At 36.6% G+C, this 26,115-nt stretch overlaps 1 protein-coding gene across 2 annotated transcripts in view; it reads left to right on the top strand.

Annotated features, from left to right (window-relative positions):
• Nucleotides 1–26,115, top strand: part of NIPBL (NIPBL cohesin loading factor) — a 212,128-nt gene that overhangs the window by 113,472 nt on the left and 72,541 nt on the right. For both annotated transcript variants that reach the window (XM_055123811.1, XM_055123812.1), the window contains exons 11-15: nt 15,637–15,819; nt 20,465–20,662; nt 20,889–20,960; nt 21,053–21,142; nt 24,153–24,256. In XM_055123811.1, the coding sequence (XP_054979786.1) occupies nt 15,637–15,819; nt 20,465–20,662; nt 20,889–20,960; nt 21,053–21,142; nt 24,153–24,256 (647 nt within the window). The remainder of the gene's footprint in view (nt 1–15,636; nt 15,820–20,464; nt 20,663–20,888; nt 20,961–21,052; nt 21,143–24,152; nt 24,257–26,115) is intronic.

Here is a 26,115-nt window from a genome sequence, read left to right on the forward strand (position 1 = left end):
GTCAGCCACATGTACCTTACCTGTAGTATTCTCTTTCTGGGCCCTATTAAAATAATCTTTAGGAATATGCAGATAACTCAGTAGTCTGAAACACATGCTTTTCATGTAGGAGCCCTCAGTTCGATCTCCAGTTTCTTGAGTACCACAGGATTTGGCATTTAAAAAAAAAAAACTAGAGTAAATGATCAAGTAAAATAAAATGTTAGTATATTAAGTGCCAAAAGTAATCTTTTTGTGAATATATTCTTACTTACAATATTATCCTAATTTTCCTTATTGTACATGTCTCTAAATTAAAATTACAAGATCTTAAAGACTGACCTGGATATCAGTTAACATAATTTATGCTATTAAAGCTTCATGTCCGTAATTGCAAACTTTAACAATTGAAATTTAGTTTTTCACAACTCTGTGGTGTCCCAAAATATCTTTGCTTTCTATCCAACGAATTGTTTTTTCCTTTTTCCTTCCAACTGGTATCTGTTTACATCACTGCTCTTGCTGGTCTTAAGAAATAGCCTGTACCATTTGTTGAGATCATGGCCTTTAAACAATTATTGAGAGTGATCATTACTGGGAATGTGTACTTAACTAGCAGCTCTTAGTGTCAACAATGTTTAAATTAGATGGTGCTCATTTCTTAACTAGTGATTGCTGCCATTATTAGGGACATTATTATTGCAATCATTATTATTTCCCCTCAGTAGATGCCATTACTAAAGTTGATCACTAACATGGATGAGCTAGTTTTCTATTTTTCTAGAACTGAACATCCTAGTTGGATTGTTGTTAAGACTCTAGGTTTCTATTACTTTGAGAGAAATGCTATTTCTGGGAGTGAATCTTAGACATAGTTTATTCCTGGGTTGACTGTTTTCTTTAAAGTTTGTAGTAAGATTCTGTTTTGGGGTGTTGGAGAGATAGTAAAGAGGTTAAGATGCTTGCATTGCATGTGACTGACCGTAGGTCAATCCCAGGCACCATACAAGATGCCCCATACACCTCTAGGAGTGATCCCTGAGCTCAGAGCCCTGACCACTGCTGGCTGTGGCTCCAAAACAAAACAAAAAACTCTGCATTTATTTTTATTCATTTGAGCAGTTTTAGTAAATATTTTCTCCAAAACTCCAATTTTTAGTTTCCGGAAATACTTATGTTTTCAGTAATATCTTTAGAAATTTAAACAACACTTATTACAGAGGTTAATGTGGAGTATTCCTAGTTGCTGACTGGTGTTTTAGAACAATAATTTGAGGGGTTAGGGAGATAGAACAGAAAATAGGAGTGTGCCTTTCACTTGAACCTGAGTTTGACCCCTCACACCCCATAGGGTCCTCTTGAGTCATGACAGGAATGTTCCCTGAGCTCAGAGCCAGTAGAAAGCCCTGAACATCACCAGGTGTGATCCAAAAAAAACAATGGCAGCAAAATAAAGTACAGTTTTTTGAAATTTTTTATTATTTCTATTTACAGATTTTTGTTTTGCATTCATAGAATGTATGGGTCCACGTTTGATTTATAGATTATTAGTATTTTTCTGATATTAAAGATGTGCATTAATAATTTTTCAGGGCCAGAGCGATAGTACAGCAGGTTAGGCACGCATCTTGTATGTAGCTGACTTGTGTTCAATCCCTGGCTCCCACATATAGTTCCCCAGGCCTCAACAAGAATGATCCCTGAGAACTTGAGCATCACCAGGTGTACCCCTCCCACAAAATTAGAATTTTTCATTAAAATCAGATTTATTAGTGATTTTCTTTCCTGTCTGTTTCATATATCAGACCAGCCCAGGGATATGACTTACATACTGTTCTGCTAGTTGTAGAAATAAGTACATGATTAAGACATGAAAAGATGGAGTGAGGGGGCTGGAGTGATAGCACAGCGGGTAAGGCGTTTGCCTTGCATGCGGCCGACCGAAGTTCGATTCCCAGCATCCCATATGGTCCCCTGAGCACCGCCAGGAGTAATTCCTGAGTACAAAACCAGAAGTAACCCCTGTGCATCGTCAGGTGTGACCCAAAAAGCAAAAAAAAAAAAAAGAAAAAGAAAAGATGGACTGATAGCACAGCGGGTAGGGTGTTTGCCTTGCACGTGGCTGACCCGGGTTTGATTCCCAGCATCCCATATGGTCCCCTGAGCACCACCAGGAGTAATTCCTGAGTGCAGAGCCAGGAGTAAGCCCTGTGCTTTGCCGGGTGTGACCCAAAAAGCAAAAAAAAAAAAAAAAAAAAAAGACATGAAAAGATGGAGTTGATTAATTCTAGTATCACCTACTCATGTATATAGCTGGGGAGATAATAAGCAGGTAGGTTCTCGCCCTTGCATGCAGCAGACCTAGGCTTGATCCCAGTAATGTATATGGTCTCCCAAGCCATGCCAGGAGTGATCCCTAAGTGCAGAGCGAGGAGTAAGCCTTGAGCACTTTCAGATGTGGGAGAAAAACCCTTGAAAAATACTCCTATATATGAAGTTACTACTTTAACATACTGCATTTCCTAAATTGTAGTATGTTATTGACATCTCATAAGGGCTTTGTACATACATACTTGGTACCATAGCATGGTATATGTAATATTTAAATAATTAATAGATTGTTATCATAGTAATAGTATTATAATGTATAGTATGTATAATATACATAGTATAATGTCAAATGTATTCATTTTCTCCCTCCCACCCCTGTGGTGCTAGGATTAAATTCAGGGCCTCAGACATGCAAAGCATGTGTTCTTAACACATTCAGAGTATAAAATCAAAGTATACATATCAATCACAATACTAAGTACTCTGGTATTAGAACCTTGAGCAGATCTTAGCCTTTTGGTCATTAGGTTTTTGATGATCATTCATCATCAATGGACTAGGTTCATTCACTTTTTTTTATGTTTGTTTTTGTATTGGGGCCACACCCAGAGATGCTCAGTGATTAATCCGGGCTCTGCATTCAGGAATTACTCCTGGGGTGCTCAGCAGACCATAAGGGATGCCCAGAATCAAACCTGTGTTGGCTGCATACAAGGCAAATTCCCCACCTGCTGTATTTTCTCTCCCACCTCAGTTCATTCTCTTTTAAAGTAATCAGTTTCCTTCCTATCTTACATAGTTACGAGAAGAAAAATGAATCTTAAAGAGCTAAACATTTTCCAAGTTCTTAGTATAATAATATGTTCCCATTTCATTTTAAACTGAATTTGTCTAGGAATATTTTGTGGTTGTTGAGGGGCACACTCCAAGTGGTGTTTGAAGACCATCAGAGCCACATGTGTTCTCTTGCTCTGAGCCATATCTTTGGCCAAAGAATAAATATTTTAAAAAGCTGTGTCTTTGAGAGCTGGAGTTAGGACAGGTCTTGAAGTGTTTGCCCTGTCCACAACCAACCTGTGTTCAAATCCTGGCACATCATATGATTCCCAAAGCACTGCTGAGGGTCACTCCTGACTACAGAGCCAGGATAACCCCTGAACACTGCCAGGATTGGCTCCCAAAACAAAAAGATAAAAATGTTTTTTTAATGTACATATAGTTTATACTCAGAGCATATTCAAAGATGCTGAAGTGATCATTTTCCCAGATTTTTTTTTCCTTGTAACATTGTAATATTTTCAATTGTAAAATATTGGACATTTCTGTACATTGCAAAGTGATCACCATAGTAAATTTGGTTCATGTTCAAATAACACTCATCGTTGCTATTTTTGTGTATCATAAGGACTTCGTTTTCAGGAGTGTGGTGGGAGAATGTGTATCCCATGCAATGTCCAGGGGCTCCATGGCTACTCTGTTGATACTTGGTGTAGTGCTACTAGGACCTACCAGTACTGGGTGCCACCAAGCACTTAAATAAACTGACGGTGCCCAGGAGATCATTCAGTGCTGGGAATTGAACCCAAGTATGTGTCTGTTATGCTGTCTCCTTAGACCTGATGAGCACTTTTTTTTTGAACTTTTTTATTGAATCACTGTGAGATAGACCCTAACAAGCTGTTCATGATTGAATTTCAGTCATACAGTGTTCCACTACCCATCCTTCACCAGTGTTCATTACCCTGTACCAGTGTCCCCACGTTCCCTCCCATGTCCCCTTTCTTTCCTGCCTGCCTCTATGGCAGGTGCTTTTCTTCTTCCTGATGAGCACTTTTAAAATTAAATATCAGTGTGACTGTCAAATATACATATGTATTGTTCACTTTACTATTCATTATATCCCCCAAACTTAGTTATTTTAAAATAGGTCATTTTTACTTTTGATTACCTGCTCCTCCTCCTTCAACCTTAACCCCCCACCCCCAATACCTCTGGCAGCCATTCATATGTCTGTTTCTGGTTTGTTTTGTTTTTAAGGCTCCATACTTAACTGAGATCATATGGTATCTTCCTTTGTCTGATTTTTCTTAAGTAGTACCCTCACTGTCATGTTGCAAATGAGGACATCCATTTTTTATGGCTTAGAGTTTCACACCGTATTTTCTTTTTGCACCATTTGTTAATGGTGTCTTAGACTGTTTCCACATCTTGGTAGTTAATAGATACTGTTGAAATGAATGTGGGAGGTTAGGTACCTCTTTTGTTTCCTTCAGGTTAAGTAACCAGAAGTGGAATTGTTGGATCATAGTGCAATTCTGCTTTTTAATATTTCGTGGAGCTTCATTTCTTTTTCTCTTGATGATTCCACTAATTACATTCCCACTAATTGTTCCCTTTTCTCTTTGCCAACATTTGTTTTTTGTCTCTAAGGATGATAGCTATGACAACAGGTATGAGTTGACATCTTGTAGTTTTTGTTTGCACTTCTTTGATGATTGGTGATGATGAGCATCTTACCATATACCTGTTGATCATTTTTGTTTTCCTTGGAAAAATTCCTATTTGGTTTCTTTTCCCATTTTTCTTATATTGAGGGTAGAGTTGGTGTTCAGTCAGTGGTTCTCAGGGATAATCCTAACTGGATTGTGCTACCAGGGATGGAACCCAGGTCTTCAGCATGCAAAGCGTGCACTCCGGCCATTTGAGCTATCTGTTCCCGCCCCCTCACCCCCTCACCCCCAGCCCCGCCAACCATATTGACTAGATTGGTTATTTTGTTTGGAGTTTTGGGGGGTACTTATTTAGTTGTCTGAGTTTTTTACATATTTTAGTTAACTCATAAGATAATACGATTTATAAGCATTTCCTCTATTTTCTGTAGGGTTGCTTTTCATTTTGTTGATGGTTTTCTTCCTGTGCAGAAACTTTGTAGTTTGAGTTCAAGTTTTAAGTGTTTGTTTTTTGAGATCAAATTCAAAAAATAATCATCAAAACCAATGTCAGGGGGCTTACTGTACACTAAGTTTTCTTACAGGAATTTTGTGGTTTTAGTGCTTCAAGTCTTTACTCCAATTTGAGCTCTCTCTCTGTCTCTCTCATGTGTTGTAAAATAGGCATCCATTTTCATACTGCATGTGACTATATTTTCACCATTATGTTTGGTGGGGGGGCAGGAGGGGTTGTTGTTGTTATTTGGAAAACCCATCATATACATGTGGGTTTGTTTGGGGGCTCTTTATTCACTTCCAGTTATCTTTGTATTTGTTTCTAGGCTAGTAGTATATTGTTTTGATTACTTTAACTTGATAATATTGTTTGAAATTAGGAGAGTGATGCATCTAGCATTGTTCTTTCTCAAGATGGCTTTCATTATTCAGGGCCTTTTGTAATTCCAATACAGATTTTAGGTAAGTGTCATTGGAATTTTGATAAAGATTGCATTCATTCTGTAGATCCCTTTGGACAGTATATGGACATTCTAAAATTAATTCTTTCAGTCTATACACATGGAATAGCTTTCAGTAGTTTATCTTCAGTTGTTTTCCTCGATGCCTTTATAGTTTCCAGATTTTTGCCTCCTTGGTTAGAATTATTCTTTAGGTTGTTATTTGATGCATTTGTAAATGGGATTGGCACCATAGTTTTTCTTTGTGATATTTGTTAGTATATAGTAACATAAACTCAAGGTCCATTGGACTGGAGCGATAGCACAGCGGGTAGGGTGTTTGCCTTGCATGACGCCGACCCAGATTCAATTTCACTGTCCCTCTTGGAGAGCCCAGCAAGCTACCAAGAGTATCCCGCCCACACGGCAGAGCCTGCTACCTGTGGCATATTCGATATGCCAAAAAACAGTAACAAATCTCACAATGGAGACATTACTGGTGCCCACTCGAGCAAATAGATGAACAACGGGATGACAGTGCTACATAGTAGCATAATTGATTTTTGAATATTGATTTTGTATCCTATTTTACAGAACTCACTATTTCTAATAGTTTTCTCTTGGGGGCCGGAGCGATAGCACAGCGGGTAGGGCGTTTGCCTTGCACGCGGCCGACCCGGGTTCGATCCCCGGCATCCCATGTGGTCCCCCAAGCACTGCCGGGGGTGATTCCTGAGTGCAGAACCAGGAGTAACCCCTGAGCATCGCTGGGTGTGACCCAAAAAAAGCAAAAAAAAAAAAAAAAAAATAGTTTTCTCTTGGAATCTTCAGAATTTGTGTAAGTCACCTGCAAGTAGGGCAGTTTGGTTTCTTTCCAATTTGGATGTCTTTTATTTCTCTTTTCTATCCCAATTACTGTGGCTAGACCGTCCGATACTATGTTGAATAAAAGTAGTAGGAGTGGGCATGCTGAGAGCTAGGACTGGTTTTAATATGTTGAGATGTGTTCCTTACAATAGTACTTGGTAAGAATTGTTGTCTTGAATGGATAGTTGAATTTTTTAAATGCTCTTTATTGTATCTAATGAGATTATCATATGACTCTTGTCTTTCATTTTGTTACCATAGAAAATCATATGGATATACAGATGTTGAGCCATTGATAGATACTGAACTTGTATGCCTATAGTAAATTCCATCCAAAGAGAATATAGGATCCTTAAAACACTGTTTATTTCAGGTTTGCAAATTTGTTGAGGATTTCTAGACCTATGTTCATTAGGGATATTGGCCTGCTTTTTGTTTTGCTTTGGTAGAGCTTGGTTTTAATATTATCCTGACTTCATAAATGAGTTTTAAATACTTGTTTTTGGAAGTATTTGAGAAGAATTGTTATTAATTCTTGGGAGAATTTTTCAGTGTAGCCACCTCACCCAAGGATTATTTGTTGGAATGTTTATTGTACATTTTCCAGTAGTCTGTTACCCTTTGTATTTGTGTGCTATCAATTGTAATACCTATTTTTAATTTTGAGTCCTTTTTTCCTTAAGTCTTTGGTATGAAGGAGGCCTACAACTGGCTGTGCTCAGGGCTTACTCCTGGCTCTGACTAAGGATCACTCCTGATGGAGCTCCTGGTACCATCTGAGGTGCCATAGATTTAACCAGGCAAGAGCCCTACCAGCTATAGAATATCTCCAACCCTTCATAAGCCTATTTTAAAGACTTTTAAAGTTTTTTTGTTTATTTTTGTTTTATGACTGGAGCGATAGCACAGCAAGTAGGGCGTTTGCCTTGCACGCAGCCAACCTGGGTTCAATTCCTCTGTCCCTCTCGGAGAGCCCAGCAAGCTACCAAGAGTATCCCATCCACACGGCAGAGCCTGGCAAGCTACCTGTGGCATATTCAATATGCCAAACACAGTAACAAGTCTCACAATGGGGATGTTACTGGTGTCTGCTCGAGCAAATTGATGAGCAACAGGATGACAGTGCTACAGTGCTTATTTTTGTTTTTCATGTTTAGGGTCCACAATACTCATAGATTATACAAGAGGGAATTACTCCTGAGGGAACCATATGGGATGCCAGGGATTAAACCTGGGTCAGAAGCATGCAAGGCAGGCACCCTACCTACTGTACTATCTCTCCATCCTTAAACGCTTATCTGTTTACCTTTTTCAAAAGCCCACTCTTAGCTTTTTTGGGGAAAGGTTACACTGAGGACAAATTGAAAAGCAAGGACAGACATCTAATACTGTTTTGTTTTTTTTTATTGTCCAGATTTACCAGCAATAAAAACCCACTCTTAGTTTTATTGATTATTTCTTTCTAGTCTATTTATTTTGGCTGCTTATTAGTATGATGATGATGATGATGATGATGATGATGATGGAAGAGCTTGGCAAGCTCCCCATGGCGCATTCGATATGCCAAATACAGTAACAATAACAGGTCTCACATTCCCTTGACCCTGAAAGAGCCTACAATCATTGGGAAAGACAAGTAAGGAGAGGCTGCTAAAATCTCAGGGCTGGGACGAGTGGAGATGTTATTGGTGCCCACTCGAGCAAATTGATGTACAGCGGGATGACAATGATACAGTAACAATGATGATGATGATGATGATGATGATGATGATGATTTTATTATATTAATATTGGACTTGTTTTCTTTTTGTAATTCCTTGATATGTAAGGTTAGGTTTAGACCTTTTTCTTTTTTTCTTTTTTTAACATTTATTTATTTTTAATGGATCTCCCTGAGGTATAGTTACAGACTTACAAACTTTTGTGGTTATGTTTCAGTCATACAATGATAGAGTACCCATCCCTCCACCAGTGCCCATTCTCCATCACCAAGGATCCCAGTATACCTTCCCGCACTCTACTCCCATCCCCCAACTCCACCCTGCTTCTGTGGCAGGGCATTCCCTTTTGTTCTCTCTCTCCTTTTGGGTGTTGTGGTTTGCAATAGAGGTATTAAGAAGCCATCACGTTCTGTCTATGGTCTATTTTAAGCACACATCTCCCATCCCGAGCAGACCCTCCAAGCACCCTTTACTTGGTGGTCCCTTCTCTATCTGAGCTGCCTTTTGCCCCGGCGTGTGAGGCTGGCTTCCAAACCATGAGCAGTCTTCTCTACTATTCTTGGGTGTTAGTCTCCCATTCTGTTATTTTATATTTCACAAATGAGTGCAACCTTTCTATGTCTGTCCCCCTCTTTCGGACTCATTTCACTTAGTATGATAATTTCCATATTGATCCACTTATATGTAAATTTCATGACTTCATCTTTTCTAACAGCTGCATAGTATTCCATTGTATAGATGTACCAAAGCTTTTTTAGTCAGAGGTTTAGACCTTTTTCATCTAATTTTAAGTATCAGCATTCATTCTGCTTATAATTACAAACGCTCATATTCCCACAACTTACTTTGTATATAGAGAGATAGAAAATTGTCATTTGATTCATAAACTTCCTGGAATGCATTTTTTTTTTAGTTCTCCCTTTTAGTGATTTGTTATCTGCATTTTGATGAAGTTACTATATTGGTAGTGTTAGTATCATAACAATGATGCTTAAAACTGGAATATTTTTCCTTAAAATCTTATGTGTCATTTGCAGTAGTTATTTTTTTACATTTGCCACAAACCAGCTCCTTGGCAGTTCATTTCCATTGTTAACTAGTTTATACAGTGAATGTATTTGGAAGGTGGATAACACCATTTTGAACAAAACATGACGTGATGTAGACTAGGAATCAGAAAATTTTTCTGTGACAGTCAGGTAATATCTTAGTTGCATGGGATTCTTCTAACATAGTACCAAAAAGCAACCATAGGACAAGATATAAATTCTTGTGTAAAATGAGTTTGTTTTCTAATTTTCAAATATTCAAAAATATTCTAATAGTTTTATATAAGAAACCAAGAGGGGTGAGGCATATTTGACCCAAAATATAGTTTGATGAGAATGGCATAGGTATCACTGTATCACTGTCATCCTGTTGCTCATCTATTTGCTCAAGCAGGCACCAGTAACCTCTCCACTGTGAGACTTGTTACTGTTTTGGGCATATCGAATATGCCATGGGTAGCTTGCCAGGTTCTGCCTTGCAGCTGAGATACTCTCGGTAGCTTGCCGGGCTCTCTGATAGGGGCGGAGAAATCGAACCTGGGTCAGCTGTGTGCAAGGCAAACGCCCTACCTGCTGTGCTATCGCTTCAGCCCAATGGCATGGGAAGTAGTTGAAATTTTGTATGATTAAATAAGAAAACTAGATTTTTTAAGGAATTTTCCACTGCTGTATGACTGTGCATATGTAAAAGATTGTTCTGGATAGTTTTAAATTACTTTTTAGTTCTTAATATAACACTTGAGGGGCTGGAGCGATAGCACAGTGGGTAGGGTGTTTGCCTTGCACACGGCTGACCCGGGTTCGATTTCCCAGCATCCCATATGGTCCCCTGAGCACCGCCAGGAGTGGTTTCTGAATACATCGCCAGGTGTGACCCAAGAAGCAAATAGATAAATAAATAAATATTTTTTAAAAATTAAAAAAATATATAACACTTGAAGAATTAAAATGAAGTTAACCAAATATATTTTGGTTGGTTGTAATAATTATACTTATTTTCATGTTAGGGTTTTATAATTATTATATAATAATATATGCTAAATGTATATATTTAATTGTCTTCAAAATATTTCATACTCATCACATATCAATTATGAAATCTTAATTTTTCATTTTGTGATTAAATGTCTATAATTACCAATTCAGACTAGAATTTTCAGGACTTAAATTGTAACATGGGAATTTTCTTGGAGTTTTCTTGGAAATTTATTTTAATATTTATACTAAGCATTCAGTACATATTTCTTTTTTTTTTTTTTCTTTTTGGGTCACACCCGGCAATGCACAAGAGTTACTCCTGGCTCTGCACTCAGGAATTACTCCTGGCAATGCTCAGGGGACCATATGGGATGCTGGGAATCGAACCTGGGTCGACTGCATGCAAGGCAAATGCCCTACCTGCTGTGCTATTGCTCCAGCTCTTCAGTATATATTTCTGAGACATCTTCAGTATCCTCTTTTATTTTGACCTCCATAGAAGCATGTGGTTGAATTATAAAGTACTTTATAAAGTAAGATTTGTAAAGTACTTTTTAAAAGGAAGAAGAAAAAATGTAGTTAGTCATAAAATGCTTAAATGTGTGAAATTAATATTTTTACTCAAAATGAAATGTTCACTTTGGGTGTACAGTACATCCAGTTTTTGGCTAATTATTGCTAGATTTAAAATTGTATCATCTATAAAAAATAAACATTTGATCTTGGAATTAAATTGTTGTCACTTTTACAGAAGTTAAAATGATATACAGACTACTGGGGCCAGGGATGTAACTCATTAGTAGAACACTTATCTTGAATGTGTGAGATAGAAAGAGTAGAATGTAGAATCATTTTTAAATATGATTTTTATTCAAGTCAGAGCAATAGTGGGGCATTTACCTTGAACACAGCTGACCCAGGTTCAATCCCAGCATCCCATATTGTTTCCCTAGAATCACCAAGAGTAATTCCTGAGTACAGATCCAGGAGTAAGTCCTGAGCATTGCCGGGTGTTGCACTCTAGCACTATAGCACTGTCGTCCCATTGCTCATTGACCCAATTGGCTCGAGTGGGCACCAGTAACGTCTCTGTTGTGAGACTTCTTGTTACTGTTTTTGGCATATCAAATGCACTACCGATAGCTTGCCAGACTGCCATGAGGGCGGATCACTCTCAGTAGCTTGCCGGGCTCTCCGAGAGGAACGGAGGAATCAAACCCTGGTTGGCCACATACAAGGCAAACACCTTACTGGCTGTGTTACTGCTCCAGTCCATGCATTAAAACAAAAAATTCTGATTGTATTAGTTATTTTTTTATTTTAATTTTTCTTTTTCTTCCCCCAGTGCAAGGGATCATACCCAGGGCCTCTTATGCAAGACATATGCTTTTGGATGTTTTTGTTTTGGGTTTTGTTTTGGTGACACACCTGGTTGTGCTCAGTACTTCCTGACTCTGCATAAGGATCACTCCCAAGGGACCATATACAATGCCGGGGATTAGATCTAGGGTAGCCACATGCAAAACAAGCCCCTTACCTGCTGTATTGTTTCTCTGGGCCACTGATGCATATTTTATCGAATATAAAACATAGGTTTTCTATATTTGGCTATTGTGTGATTTTTTTTTTATTTACTTGGAGAGGGAGGGAGTGGAAGAGGGGGTGAAGTTCCCATGCTGTGTTCAGAGTATTTTGATGCTGTGCCTGACAACATTTGGCTAAATCTGCTGGACCCAAGAAACATCAAATTGGATCCAGTGATACTGAGATACCTCCAGGGTTACAATTGGCATTACGTGGGGGAGGCATGCAGTGCAGCTGAGCAAAGTCACGGTCCTTCATATATAAGAAATGACCTTAACCACTAGTTTTCTCCCTAACCCCTCAGAATATTTTATTTTTAAGGAAAAATTTGCTCCCAGGTATAAGAAACTATTGTAAAAAGCATGCCAGAACTAATGCATATTTAAATCTTGATTATTATCTGTAGGATGATTTTAACTCTAGGATATTAATATCATTGGTCTATCTTTGTGAACTAGAATTTAAGCAGTTGATAATCAGTTGCTTTTTTAATAATACTGTTTGTGAGCCAGAAAGATAGTACGGCAGGTAAAGCATTTGCTTTGCATGCAGCTAACCTGATTTCAATCCCCAACATCCTTATGGTCCCTGAGTACAGCCAAGAGTAAGCCCTGAGCACTGCCAGGTGTCACCCCAAAACAGTATATATAATGATTTCTATTTTTAATTTGTAAATGTATATTTTTCAATAAAATATAGTAAGTTAGTCAAGTAGCACAGCAGGTAGGGTGTTTGCCTTGCACGCCTGGGTTCCATCCCTCCAGCCCTCTCTCGGAGAAACCGGCAAGTTACCAAGAGTATCCTGCCCACACGGCAGAGCCTGTCAAGCTACCTGTGGCATATTCGATATGCCAAAAACAGTAACAACAAATCTCAGTGGAGACGTTACTGGTACCCGCTCGAGCAAATCGATGAACAACGGGACGACAGTGCTACAGTGCCATTGTGAACAACAGTTTGACAATGAGAAAGCATTTGATGATGTATAGTTAATATATGGGGCCTAGGTTCTGGAAAGATAGTACAGTGGGTAAGGCACCGGCCTTCCACACAGCCAAGTTTGTTTCCTAGTACCCTGAGCCCTGCCAGGAGTGATCCCCAAGCATTGCCTTGTGAGACTGTCCTACCCCGCTCCCATAATGTAATTAAAACCATGTAGCACTGTAGCACTGTAATCCCGTTGTTCATTGATTTTCTTGAGCAGGCACCAGTAACCCCTCCACTGTGAGACTTGTTACTATTTTTGGTATATCGAATACGCCACAGTAGCTTGCCAGGCTCTGCCATGTGGGTGGGGTACTCTCGGTAGCTTGCTGGGCTCTCCAAGAGGGACGGAGGAATCAAACCCGGGTCAGCTGTGTGTAAGGCAAACAACCTACCTGCTGTGCTATCGCTCCAGGCCAAAACCAAAGATACACAAAACCATATGTGATATAAGTAATAATAGTATAGGTCATATTCAAAGAGTAAGATAACTAGAAGATACCATCTTTCCATCATAAAAATATAATTAAGATGTTCAAAAAATTAAGAGCTTCTCTTTCTACTCTTAATGGGATTTGAAACACTCTCAGCTAGTTCTTGGAGTGCTCAAGTCTGAATGTGTGCAGGTTGCCATGTGTGTGATTCTAGGGATTGAAACCCCCAGCTTCTCATTGAAATGGCATATAGTCTTACTACTTGAGCCACATTCCTGCCCCCATTTAAGGACTTTTAAATGTTTAGTTTGGCTCAGAATATTCTAAAAATCTAAAGCAAAAATGTTCATATCTTTTACCAATATTCTAAAAAAGTGGTCCTCACTGATAAAATTAAGAATGCTGTTACAGAAAAATGTTACATGATTTGAAAATATTATCAATTCATTAAATTAAACTTTTTTGTGTCAAGATCCTCAGAAATAGTATTTGCAATATTACTTCTTTGAGGGGAGGGCCAGGGATGCCATTCATGGCTTAGGGGTTGTTTCAAGTGGCTTCTGGGATTGAACCTGTGAGTAATATATATATATGCTTCTGTCTATTAAGCTATTTATCCTGTCCCTGGAATACTACATCTTATTGAGTAAAATGTTCATATGTAAATTCTTAAGAAAATAGAAAACTGAAAAAATTATTGAAGTAACTCCTCCGTGATGATTGGTATTTTGTGAAAAATTTAAAGACTTTCTGTCAATTGAGATCAATTTGCATTTTTATATTCTTAAATGATTGGTGTGTGTGTGTATATATATGTATATATACATATATATCTGAGGTTTTGAAATGGCCTTTATAAGTACTGTTAACATTTGAATGTTGCAGTGTTGATTCTAGTTGCTAATAATCTCTGCTATTAGTAACTATGATATACTTTGTTTCCAATTCCTAAGTAAATTTCAGGAAAAATAGGTAAATACACTTTTTATACATCCACTTAAAATTTTATAAGGGTAACTAAAGTATGTTAAAATTTTCATCTTTAATCATTAATTCTTTTTCTTAGTGTTTTTGCTACTTACATTTTAGAGGTGTGAAAAATTCCTTTTCCTGTTTGTGTCTATGTAGGATTCATTAGTATTATACTAAATAGTCTTACTTGCATTATCTTAATATATTTCCTGCTTTAACTCATATTTGAGATAATATGAATTTACTTTATAATAGATGTGGATTTACTACATTCAGTTATTTTATATTTTATGTGTTGTTATTTTCATTTAAATTGCATGTATTGATTTATCAGTATGAAGAACTCTTTAATAATTCTAAAGGCAATTCCATTCCTGTCCAATGGGCAGTGATAGATAAAAGCATAAAAAGATCTTGCCTCAGACACTATACACAATCAACAGGTCTTAGAAAAGATTATTGAAGGAAAGCGTTTACACCATAGAGAAAGAAGAGATAAACAGCCTCCCTCATTTGTACTGAGAGGTAATATTACTTTTAAATGGACTGTTTTAGACCTCTCAAAAAAAAAAAAAACACCCTTGGCTACCAAGAATGTGAGATATACTACCTATTTACAAATATTTTTGATGCCAGTGAATCAATTTTTTTTTTCATAGATGCCACACCAAGACATATTGGGAGAAGCCTGGAGCATTGCCACTCCTAGCAATGCTCATCCAGGCTTGAGCACTCAGTATTCAAGTCTGAGGTTGTGGTCCATCTGATGGTATTGGGGTGAAAGCAGGGCACTTAGTACATGGATTAGAGTTGACCTCACAGATGCTGGAATGTATTCTACTGCTTTGAGCCATATCCCTTGCCTATCAGTCTATTTTCAGAGACTTTCTTTGTTTTGTTTTGATTTGGGGCTAAGACCGTCTGTGTTCAGGGGCTACTCTCATCTCTGCACGTAGGGATCACTTCTGGTGGACTCATGGGATCAGATGGGGTACCAGAGACCAAACATAGGTTGACCATGTGCAAGACAAGCGCTATATGTGCTGTACTCCCTCCCCAACCCAGAGCATTTTTAATCAGTACAGATAAGGACGTTACATTAAAGAATGATGACTACTCATTATCAGAGTAATTGGTATCATTTTATAAGTTATATAGTGATATATACTATATATGAGTAGAATAATTGATTTAGGGTTGACTCATTCAGTTGTAAATATGAAATGTGTAAAATACAAAGATAACTTTTAAAAATGCATATAATACTAATGTTTCATTTTCATTGTAATAATTTGGTTGAAATTTCCCTTTTATCTTCAGATTTAAATTTTTTTCTTACCTTTCATTAATAGGTAGTATAGATCAATCAGTGTTAAAAGAATTGCCCCCTGAACTCCTGGCAGAAATCGAATCCACCATGCCACTTTGTGAACGTGTGAAAATGAATAAGCGCAAGCGTAGCACAGTTAATGAAAAGCCAAAATATGCTGAAATCAGTTCAGATGAAGATAATGATAGTGATGAAGCTTTTGAATGTAAGTATCCCATAACTTTAATATTAACTTAGAATTGAAAAGCAAATTCGTGGGTTTTTTTTTCTCATTCATAATTTTTGGGTGAACCAGAGTAAAATGGTCCTAATTCTTAATACTATGATAAAACAAGTTTTTTCTTTTTAATATCTTAAAAATGTGTGGACTATGGCAACAAAATTTTTTTACTTTGCCTATATGATGAATATCAGATAACACAGGTGTTTGTGTAAATGCATTTATCAAAATTTATTAATGTTATGTTATATGAAAGGCACTTAGAATAAGAATAAAAATTAAAATAATGTGTCCCCTGTCTTTGAAGAATCTAATGGGGAAAATAATGTAAATAATTATAGTCCAGTGAGAAAATTTAAATTATAATAGTAAATCCAGAGTGCTATGAAAGCATATTGGATTGACATGAAAATCATACTTGGGTTACAGGGAACACTTATTGGAAGAGGTGACACTGGAGTCTTAAAGGACACTAGGAGATAGCCGGGTGAAGAAATATTTTAAACCATACCATCACTAAATTATGAATGGATTAGCCACATTGTCAGTTATCTGTGTGGTTTGGACCTGGCTTCTCGTTTTTCCCCAGCTGTGTCCTGGAATTCCTCCCTTGTTTCACTGTTTTCCAGAGCTGGCTTCTTCACTACACAGCTACCTCTCTACAACACTGTGATCACCTGTCTTTGCACTAGACTTGCTATACCTCCGCCTGTCTTCCTACTGGTCCACTGAAAAAGTTCTTCTCTTTTATCCCTATCTTCCTTCTTCTGGAACAAGAGAATGAGCCTAGCCAAGAGGGGTCAGCAACCTTGTTTGACTTAAACGGCATTCAGTGGAAACAGACTATGGGAGATCTTCATTTATGTGCCAGCTGACTTAGTCATTATGACCAAAAGAAGTGGGAAGATCACCAGTGTGTTCTACCTTTTCCACCTAGTGTCCATAGATTGAGGTGTGGCAAACAAGGCAGGAAGGACAGATGCATGCTGTCATTTTAAATTGTATTTACTGATGGAAGCCCTTCACCACCTCCAAAGAGTTTTTTTAATATATATATATATATATATATATACATATATATGTTCATTAATTCTGATCTTAAAACTGTGAGCTCTTGAGTCATGAGCAGTAGTATCTGAAACTGAACAGTTTTAAAATTGAAATAAAATACTTAGCGAAGTTAACCTGACATGTAATTAAATATATGAATAATTGTTGTTTTGTATTATCATGAGATGTATTTACATGCAGTATATTTCAATGGCTAAAGTTAATGCTTTTTTATCATAATCATTTTAGTTATATGGGAAAATATGCTCTGGATAAAGAGAGAAGGAAGATTTGGTGACTCAGAAACACTTCTACCTTAATATGCATGCTTCTCTTTTACTTTACCTCCCTCTCTTAGTACATTACCCATTTCTAAAGGGAATAAACAGGAAGAGATTCCTTAATTCTAGATAGCTTTCAGATCACACTTCAACTCCTGTTAATTGCTAGGTTGATGAAAATTCTGAAGCTACCTCATTCACATCACAGTTAAATGGAAGAGATAGCACACTTTGAAATAACCAGTCCTTAAAAGGAGGGAACCATATATGTCTCTTTTGTCATTTCAGCCAGTTTTCGTTCCTCCTCTTTTTTCTTTTCAGCTTTTGTTTACTGTGCTTTATGAGTTACCATCTTATATAAGGTGAAGTAGCTTATAGCCATTGTGTGTGTGTGTGTGTGTGTGTGTGTGTGTGTGTGTGTAAAATGTATACAGGAATATATACTGTATATTAAAAGCTAATTATAGAACCTGAACTTCAACCATGTCAGGAAAAGAGAAGTTTCTCAATTTTTAAGAAAGTTTTGTAGCTTCCTGATTTTCTTCTTTTAATTCTACATAGGGACTGGGAGCTATAGCACAGCTGGTAGGGCATTTGCCTTGCATATGGCCAATCCAGGTTCGATTCCTTCGTCCCTCTCAGAGAGCCTGGCGAGCTACCAAGAGTATTTTGCCTGTATAGCAGAGCCTGGCAAGCTACCCGTGGCATATTTCATATACCAAAAACAGTAACAAGGCTCACAGTGGAGACGTTACTGGTGCCCGCTCAAGCAAATCGATAAACAATGGGACAACAGTGCTACAATTCTATATAAATAACTATAGAAAAATATACTGTGTCCAGTGAAAGAATTTCAATTGATAGTTTGCATAAAGGACCAAATTATCATTATCCCCCCAATAAAAATAGGTTGCGATACAAAACATAAAAATATTATGAGAACATAATGTAGCGAACATATGCTGTTTCGAAAATATCTTTTTGAAACTTAAAAGTTTTCTGCGGTTTAATTGGATTGCTTTCCTAAAAGTTAAAAACTAAGGAAATTATTTTAAGTATATGGGGGAAATTGGACTTATTTTGAGTTGGGCCATACAGATTTATGTAGCCATTACTCTTGCTGAGGAAGTAAGATATAAGGAGGAGCTAGAGGTAAAATTTGTGAAAGGAACATGGAAAATATCCATTTTATGTTACGTATCTTGCTATTGAGTTGCTCCACTGCTTTTTGCTGGATAATAAGATAAATAAAATAAGAATAGAAGTCTATTCTTATAAGATCCTGATAACCTTATTACAATATACGATGTATAAAAAAAAGTTGTATTTCTTTCTAAGTTGCCATCCATTTTTATCTAAATTGCCTAAAATTTAATAAATGTGAAATAAGTATCCCTAGGACCTATAAAGGTTCATGCCCATATAGCATATTGTACATACTTGTAAATAGCTATCAGATTTTTCAAGTATTTACTGCTAAAGATGGATTTCTTTGGAAATTAATTAAAATTCAGAAAGACCAATAGGTCACATTTGAGAAGATTACATGTTAGTTGTCATTCCACTAAGCATTTGATTAGCATTTACTATTTGTTGGAAAAACGTTTAGTGAATGCTTGATTCAGCAACATGTTTTTTCCCTCTTCTCCCTCTCTCTCCTTTCCCCCATCTATCCATCGTTCTTGCTCCTCCTTTTCTCCCTACTTCTTTGTCTCCCTCCTATAATTTTTTATTTCCGACCCCTTCTTCCCTACTTAAAATTATTATAGGTAGTCCCTGACCAAGAGAATATATTGGCACATAGCTTTTTCATAAAGGGGGTAGGATTTTATCTACCTCTTTCTCGTATTTTAAAGTCAAATTTGTGCCTAATTAAAAAGAAGAGAACTGGATGTTTAAATAATTTGCAGTCATCCTTTTTAATGTGCAGTAGTATTGTGTCATGTTACAACTCCAAGGAAGTAAACAAAATTACCTTTGTCAGTCTTCTTGTCAATATTTGTCTGCCATGTTATCTGGACAGAAGATTCCATAACTCCAGAACAGACAAGATCCTTGAATAGTACTAGCTAGGACAGCATCTAAGAATATTATTTGCTGGGTGTGTACATGGGTTACCCATATAAGGACTCCTACATGGGCGAAAGATTGGCATCCCTACACCTAAGCTAACTATTGCCTTAAGTATTTGGTTATTAATCATAGGAATTCAGAATCAAAGACAACTACAAGAAAGCTGGGGGGTCAAATTTAGATGAACAGGCTACAACATATTTCTTTATCAAGTGGTCAATATAGCCCTCTAGCTTCACTGGACAGGCATTCCTAGTCTCTTGTGCTGAACTATGATGCATTCTCAGAGTTCAGTATTATTCTCAACATAGTACTCTGGCAGCTTTTACCAGTTTTATCACGTCAGAGGAAATCTGTTTGCCCATTCTGCCTAGAGGCTCCTGTCAGGATGGTGATTTTAGCAGAATGTTTAGACCTCTGTAAGGATGAGGAAAGGATTAAAGGTAACACATAAATATGCTTATGTAGCATGCATAAGCTTAAAAGCTTTTCTCCTTAGGTTTAAACAAGTCTATTCTTGGTGAACTGAATTCATTATATGAGTATTTACAATTATCCAGATTTATTCTGTCTTTGTAGGCATGTGATAAAAGTTAGCTGAGACTGTGGAATTTATGACTAAGTGGTGGGCTTAATTTAGCTGTTAATTGATGGTATACATGGTTACCCATATTCTAAAATCCTTTTGTTTTTGCTGGGTTTTGTGTGTGTGTGTGTACCAGGAATGCAACCCAAGTCTTCTGTGTGCAAAATAAGTTCTCCATTCTGTTGAGTTATCTCTCTGGTCCACTTTTTTTTTTTTTAATTGAGCTATCTTTCCAGCCCACTTCCCTGAAAAATTAACTTTTCCTCCAGACCTCAATAGTTCAAATGCTTTAAGGTGTCCTTATTTTTTTGAGTGCCTAACATGTTATAATTAATCCTAAAATTTAGATAATTATGACTCACTGAATACTTTCTTACAAATAAACATGAGTTTGGTTCTTAAAGACATTTGTATCTATATTATTAGAAATAATAGTTCACGTAAAAAATCTTTAAGTCTAAATAACTAATACCAAAATAAATGATACCATTTCTGTATCATAATTTAAATTTCTGATTAAACAGATGATTCAGAATTTCCTAAACCCACACTGCAAATATTTCTCCCCTGTTTGTAAAGTACAAGTTTTACTTGTGTTTTTAAATGAGGTAAATTATTTGTCATGGGGATTTGCTTCTAGCTTCTAGGAAACGACATAAAAAAGATGATGATAAAGCTTGGGAATATGAAGAGCGTGACAGAAGAAGCTCCGGGGATCATAGGAGAAGTGGTCACACTCATGAAGGAAGAAGGAGTTCAGGTGGTGGTCGTTATCGAAATCGAAGCCCGTCTGATTCTGACATGGAAGATTATTCTCCTCCTCCCAGCCTTAGTGAGGGTAATTCATCAGTGTCAACAGTTTTCTTATGTAAACCTAGATCTCTGGTTTTGAAGAATATTTTCTTTTCATATATTAACTTGCACAATCAGTTTTAAATTAAGGTCAGGGCATATAGTTTGAACTTGAAGTGGTTTCTGTTATTCAGTGTGTAGGAAGAAACTGGAAACAAAAATAGAAACATTTTGCGTTACTACTGCTTTCCAATATTTCTGTTTAATTTTAGTTGCTAGAAAAATGAAGAAAAAAGAAAAACAGAAGAAGAGGAAAGCTTATGAACCAAAACTAACACCCGAAGGTATCATTTTAGTTTGCATACACAGTTTTCAACTTTAGTTTTTTACTTGGAATGTAGATATAAATTCTGTAATTTGACTTTATCTGTTTCAGAAATGATGGATTCTTCAACTTTTAAGAGATTCACTGCCTCCATAGAGAATATTTTAGATAATTTAGAAGATATGGACTTTACTGCATTTGGTAAAATAATTTTTCAATATGTTCACTTCTTTCTAAATATAGAAATAAATTTAAATATCTTAGCCCATGTCTAGTATTCTGCCAATTGTTTTACAGCATTATTTCACAAAAATGGGTGTTACTGACTCCTGGTGGGAAAGACGGGAACAATTCAGGATGATGTAGTGGCCTTGGGTGCAACTGGGGCTGGTAGGGTGGTCTTTTCTGTTTATTCATGTAACACATTGACACCAGTGCTGCAATTTTTTGTTAATCCACATCTGAAGTGTGGGCTACTTATGGTACATAGTGACATCAATGAGTTAAAGAAGGAACATTTTCATAATCCATTGTTTTGGGGTTTTTTTTCCCCCTGCAAAGGAATGGTAGGCAAAATTAAGTTTAGGAATTTCGACAGGGAGGGTGGAGGGGTTAGGAGAAGAAGGGAGAACTAAAACATATACAATTCAGTGGTTCTTAATTTCTTCAGTTGTGCAACAATAACCACAGTACAGTTAGTAGACCATTTCCCCATTAATAATCATGTACCCTTAATCTCTGCAACTTCACAATTCTTTTTGTTTCTGTATACTTCTTTTGAATATGATATATAGTTTTTAAAAATTTATAACTCTTGAGATTATGAAGCCTTGCCTGTGTTAGGCCCTGGGTTTCTTCCCTCTTAAACTTTTTTGTTTATACAAACCATTCTTCAGACATAGTAGAATTGAAACTAAATTGATAACAGAAAAACAATAAGTTTTCCATTTAGTTAGGAATTAATACATTTCTGTTTTATTAGTAGAAAAGGAATTTTCTCCCAAAAGAATTAGAAAATATTTTGAAAAAAGTTTGTAGAAAGAAATTCATAGTGATAAAAGCTTATATAGAATTTTTAAAAACTTACATTAATCTAAATTTCCATATCAAAAATCTAAAAAGGAGTACAAAATCTTGTTTAAGCAGAATAATAAAATAGAAGATTTAAGTGCAGAAGTTATCAATATTAAAAGTACAAAAGCCATAGGGAAAAATGAATGAAATCTGAAGGTATTTTGAAAGATGAATAAACTGACAAAACTCAAATATTGTTGAAATGATAGTGTCTTAGGAATCCTGAGCAGGCAGTTACCAAAGGTTAGTTTACAGTAATTAAGGAAGTCTTTATGGAGATGAATCTTGTGTAGATTCTTGATAAGGAGGGTACTAATATGATCACAGATAAATTAACTGGATAGTTAATATATGTCAGTACTATGTTAAATATCTTATAGGGTCTTTTTAGTAAAGCAAAATAGTCATATTGAGGAAAATTTACTTAGAAAGACATGAGGGGAGAGAAAGAGAGCACTGTGTTCAAGAAAGGACATAGGCTCCTCTAGAGTGGAGAAAAACAAGATAGATGCGTTTTCAGAGAACACAGGCTTGAAACATATGTTTCAAGCATATGTTTAGTGCTTTAATGCAAAAATAAATACATTGGTTTTGAGTAATGTAGAAAGCAAGATCAGCCAGTTAGAATATAATAGGATTAATTTATTCCTATATTGTTCTTAAACTAATAAGGATCTTATCTATAAATACTAAAACATTAGCTTTATAAGAAATACAATATTTAAAGTTCAACATAAAAATAGCAAGTGGCACAAACAATGGTGTTCAGTTTCTATAAATAAGCCGTATAGTATAAAATAATTGTGATTAAAAAATCCATCATCTTTGGGGAAAATGCCATAAAATGTTTATTACCCTTTTTAAAAAGTTATTTGTTGGGCCAGAGAGAGAATACAGTGGTAAGGCACTTAGGCCTTGCCAAGGCCAGTCCGTGATACCACATATGGTTCCATGAGTACTTCGAGGAGTGATCCCTGAGCACAGAACCAGGAGTAAGCCCCAAGCACTGTCTGGTGTGACACAAAAATTAAACAATGAAAAAAGTATTTGCTAAGTTACCTGTCTGTCACAAATGCACTTCCCCATTGTTTGGAGTACTAGTTTCATCATCTCTAGAACTTTCTCATTCTGTGCTGAGAAACTCAAGTCATTTAAGATTCCAGTCAGGACAGCAGGGAGATAGCTCAAAGAGCTGGAGAAAATGTTTTGCATATAGCCATGGGCTCAATCCCAAGCACCACAGGATTCCTGATGACCTTATTCCCAGGAAATAGATAACAATTGAAAGATAGAACTCTAAAGTAAGATTACTGTTGAGTACTTATTTATAAGTAGACCAATTACTAAGGTGGGGGCAGAATTATGCGAAAATCCGAAATTAAGAGTAGGAGCAGATAACTGTTTCTGCTTCCAAAGAAACAAGATAAAGGGAAGCTTTCAGAACTTATTAGGGGGGGGAAAGTTAGAGAATATGCTACCTTAAAAAAAAAAACCTTTCTGTTAGAAGACCTGAGCATCCTAAGATCTTTTAAAGGAGTGAGGGATATAAACATCTTCATATCACTCTTCTTCTGTTTGATTTTTTGACAGCGTGAACCCAAACAGAAGCCTGAGGGCATGGGAGATTTAATGTAGTCTATACAAGTCAGCCTCCTAAAACAGGGAACATGGTTGAGAAGGGTCAGCTGTATATTTAACGTAGTGAAGAAGAGATGTCTATCTCCTCTTCTCATTTTAGTTAGAATTATTCTTTCTCTCTCTCTCTCTCTTTTTCTTTTTTTTTTTTTTTGCTTTTGTTTGTTTTGGGGCCACACCTGGCAATTCTCAGGGGTTACTCCTGGCTCTGCACTCAGGAATTACTCCTAGTGGTGTCCGAGGGACCATATGGGATGCTGAGGATCGAACCCAGGTCGGCCGCATGCAAGGCAAGCGCCCTACCTGTTGTAGTATCTCTCCAGCCCAGAATTATTCATTTTAATTCCTTTCCTCATTGATTCAGGTTTTGCTTGAGGTTTAAAGAGGCATGTTAGATTATTTGTTTATATTATATATGTATGTTTAGAAATCTTATTTAAATATTGTTTGATATTTTGAAATATTTCTTAGACCTAAACTCTTCTTTGGTTTGGTTTTTCAGGTGATGATGATGAAATTCCTCAGGAACTGCTCTTAGGAAAACATCAGCTTAATGAACTTGGCAGTGAATCTGCTAAAATTAAAGCAATGGGTATAATGGATAAGGTATCTCACTAAAATAAAATTTATAATTTACTTAATATCTAATATTTGAAATTAATATTGTCAAGATAAATTGGTGAGTTTACATATAGCAATGAAAATTTATGGTTACCTTCTGAGAGTCTAACATTTCTTTTCAAAAAAACTTAAATCAGAGAAATAGTCTGCATAATTTTCCAAAGAAAGTCATATGGCATTGAAAAAAGTCATGATCCTGGATTTCCGTGTCTTCAGTATTCATACTCTTCAGATGTAGACATTACTCTAAATTTTTCTTCAGCACTTCTCTTGTCATTTTCAGTGGAGAAAAGTTACTTTTCATTTATATTCCAAGTAAAATACATAAATATATATCATAAATTGTTTTTTTATAATTCACACAGAACATTAATTAGTTTTAAATTCAAAAGTCATAATTCAGGATTTTGTGAAATGATCATAGTCTAGTGAAAATTTATCACCAGTTATTAGATTTTTGTATGTAATAACATTTGTGATCTACTCACAGCAATTATCTAATACAGAATTATTAATTATATGGTCATTATTCTGTGCATTATATCCCCAGAACTTATTTATCTTGTAACTGGAATGTTTTTACCTTTTGATCACCTTCACTCACTTCATCTACCCATATTTTCATATGCTTCACTGTCTGTTTTTTGTGTTTGGTTGGTTGTTTAGATTTTTTTTATGTGTAATGAAACCTTGTAGCATTTGATTTTTATGCCTTATTTTTCTTAGTGTAACTCACCGTGCCCTCATGGTCAATTCATAGTATTGTAAATTGCAAGATTTTCTTTAATCACTGAGTAATATAGCCAAATAGTAATATAGCCAAATAATTGCAGCTGTATGTCACTTAATGATGAGCACTTCCTGAAAAATGTTTTGTCAGATGATTTCACCTTTGTGTGAACTTGAATGGTAGATGGTAGGACTTCTTATACAACCTGGGATATATGTTATATAATACGGTGAAATGATAACTGTTTTATCTATTAATGAGAACTTTGCTTCCATGCTTAACTATTTAACTTCCATGTTCCAGTGAGCATGGAAGTGTGTGGAATTAGTGCTTTCGGGAATTAGTGTTTCCTTTTTCTTCAGAATAAACCTATAAGTGGAATAGTTCTGTATTTGGCTTTTTTAGTAATCTCTTCAGAAGTACATAGTGACTACGCCAGATTATATTCCCACCAACATTGTCCAAGGATGCCCATGAATTTGACTTTTACAGTCAGGCAGACATATCATATGGTTTGCCAAGATTTAAGTACTGTTAGTTTACATTGATACTACTATGTGTAATGAGGGTTATGCTGCTTTATTTTATATCTAGGAAAGGTATTGACACCTTTAAAAAGTAGTGAGTTTCAGTACTACTCTTAGATGTTTTTATTTGGGATGGGGTGGTGGGGGATGGATATCGGAGAGGTTGAGCTCCCTAGCAGTATTCAGTGATTATTGACCCATTGAACCATCCCTTCAGTGCCGGGGCCCAGGAATGTAATGCTGCCTGGGCCCTAATCACCCTTTCAGTGCCTCGTGAACACCCAGTGGTGCTAGATATCCTCTAGGGTTACAGTAAGCAGTGCTCTGGTGGTGCCAGGATTCAAACCCAGGCCAGGCACATGCCTCATCGATTTGTTCGAGTGGGCACCAGTAATGTCTCTCATTGAGAGACTTATTGTTACTGTTTTTGGCATATCCAATATGCACGGGTAGCTTGCCATTTGGGCTCCAAACTCTCCGTAGCTTGCCGGGCTCTCCAAGAGGGGTGGAGGAATCGAACTCAGGTCGGCCGCGTGAAAGGCGAACGCCCAACCACTGTGCCTAGCATGGACTAATCACTATACTAT

Source organism: Sorex araneus, chromosome 1 (genome assembly GCF_027595985.1).
Source record: "Sorex araneus isolate mSorAra2 chromosome 1, mSorAra2.pri, whole genome shotgun sequence".
Taxonomy (NCBI): domain Eukaryota; kingdom Metazoa; phylum Chordata; class Mammalia; order Eulipotyphla; family Soricidae; genus Sorex; species Sorex araneus.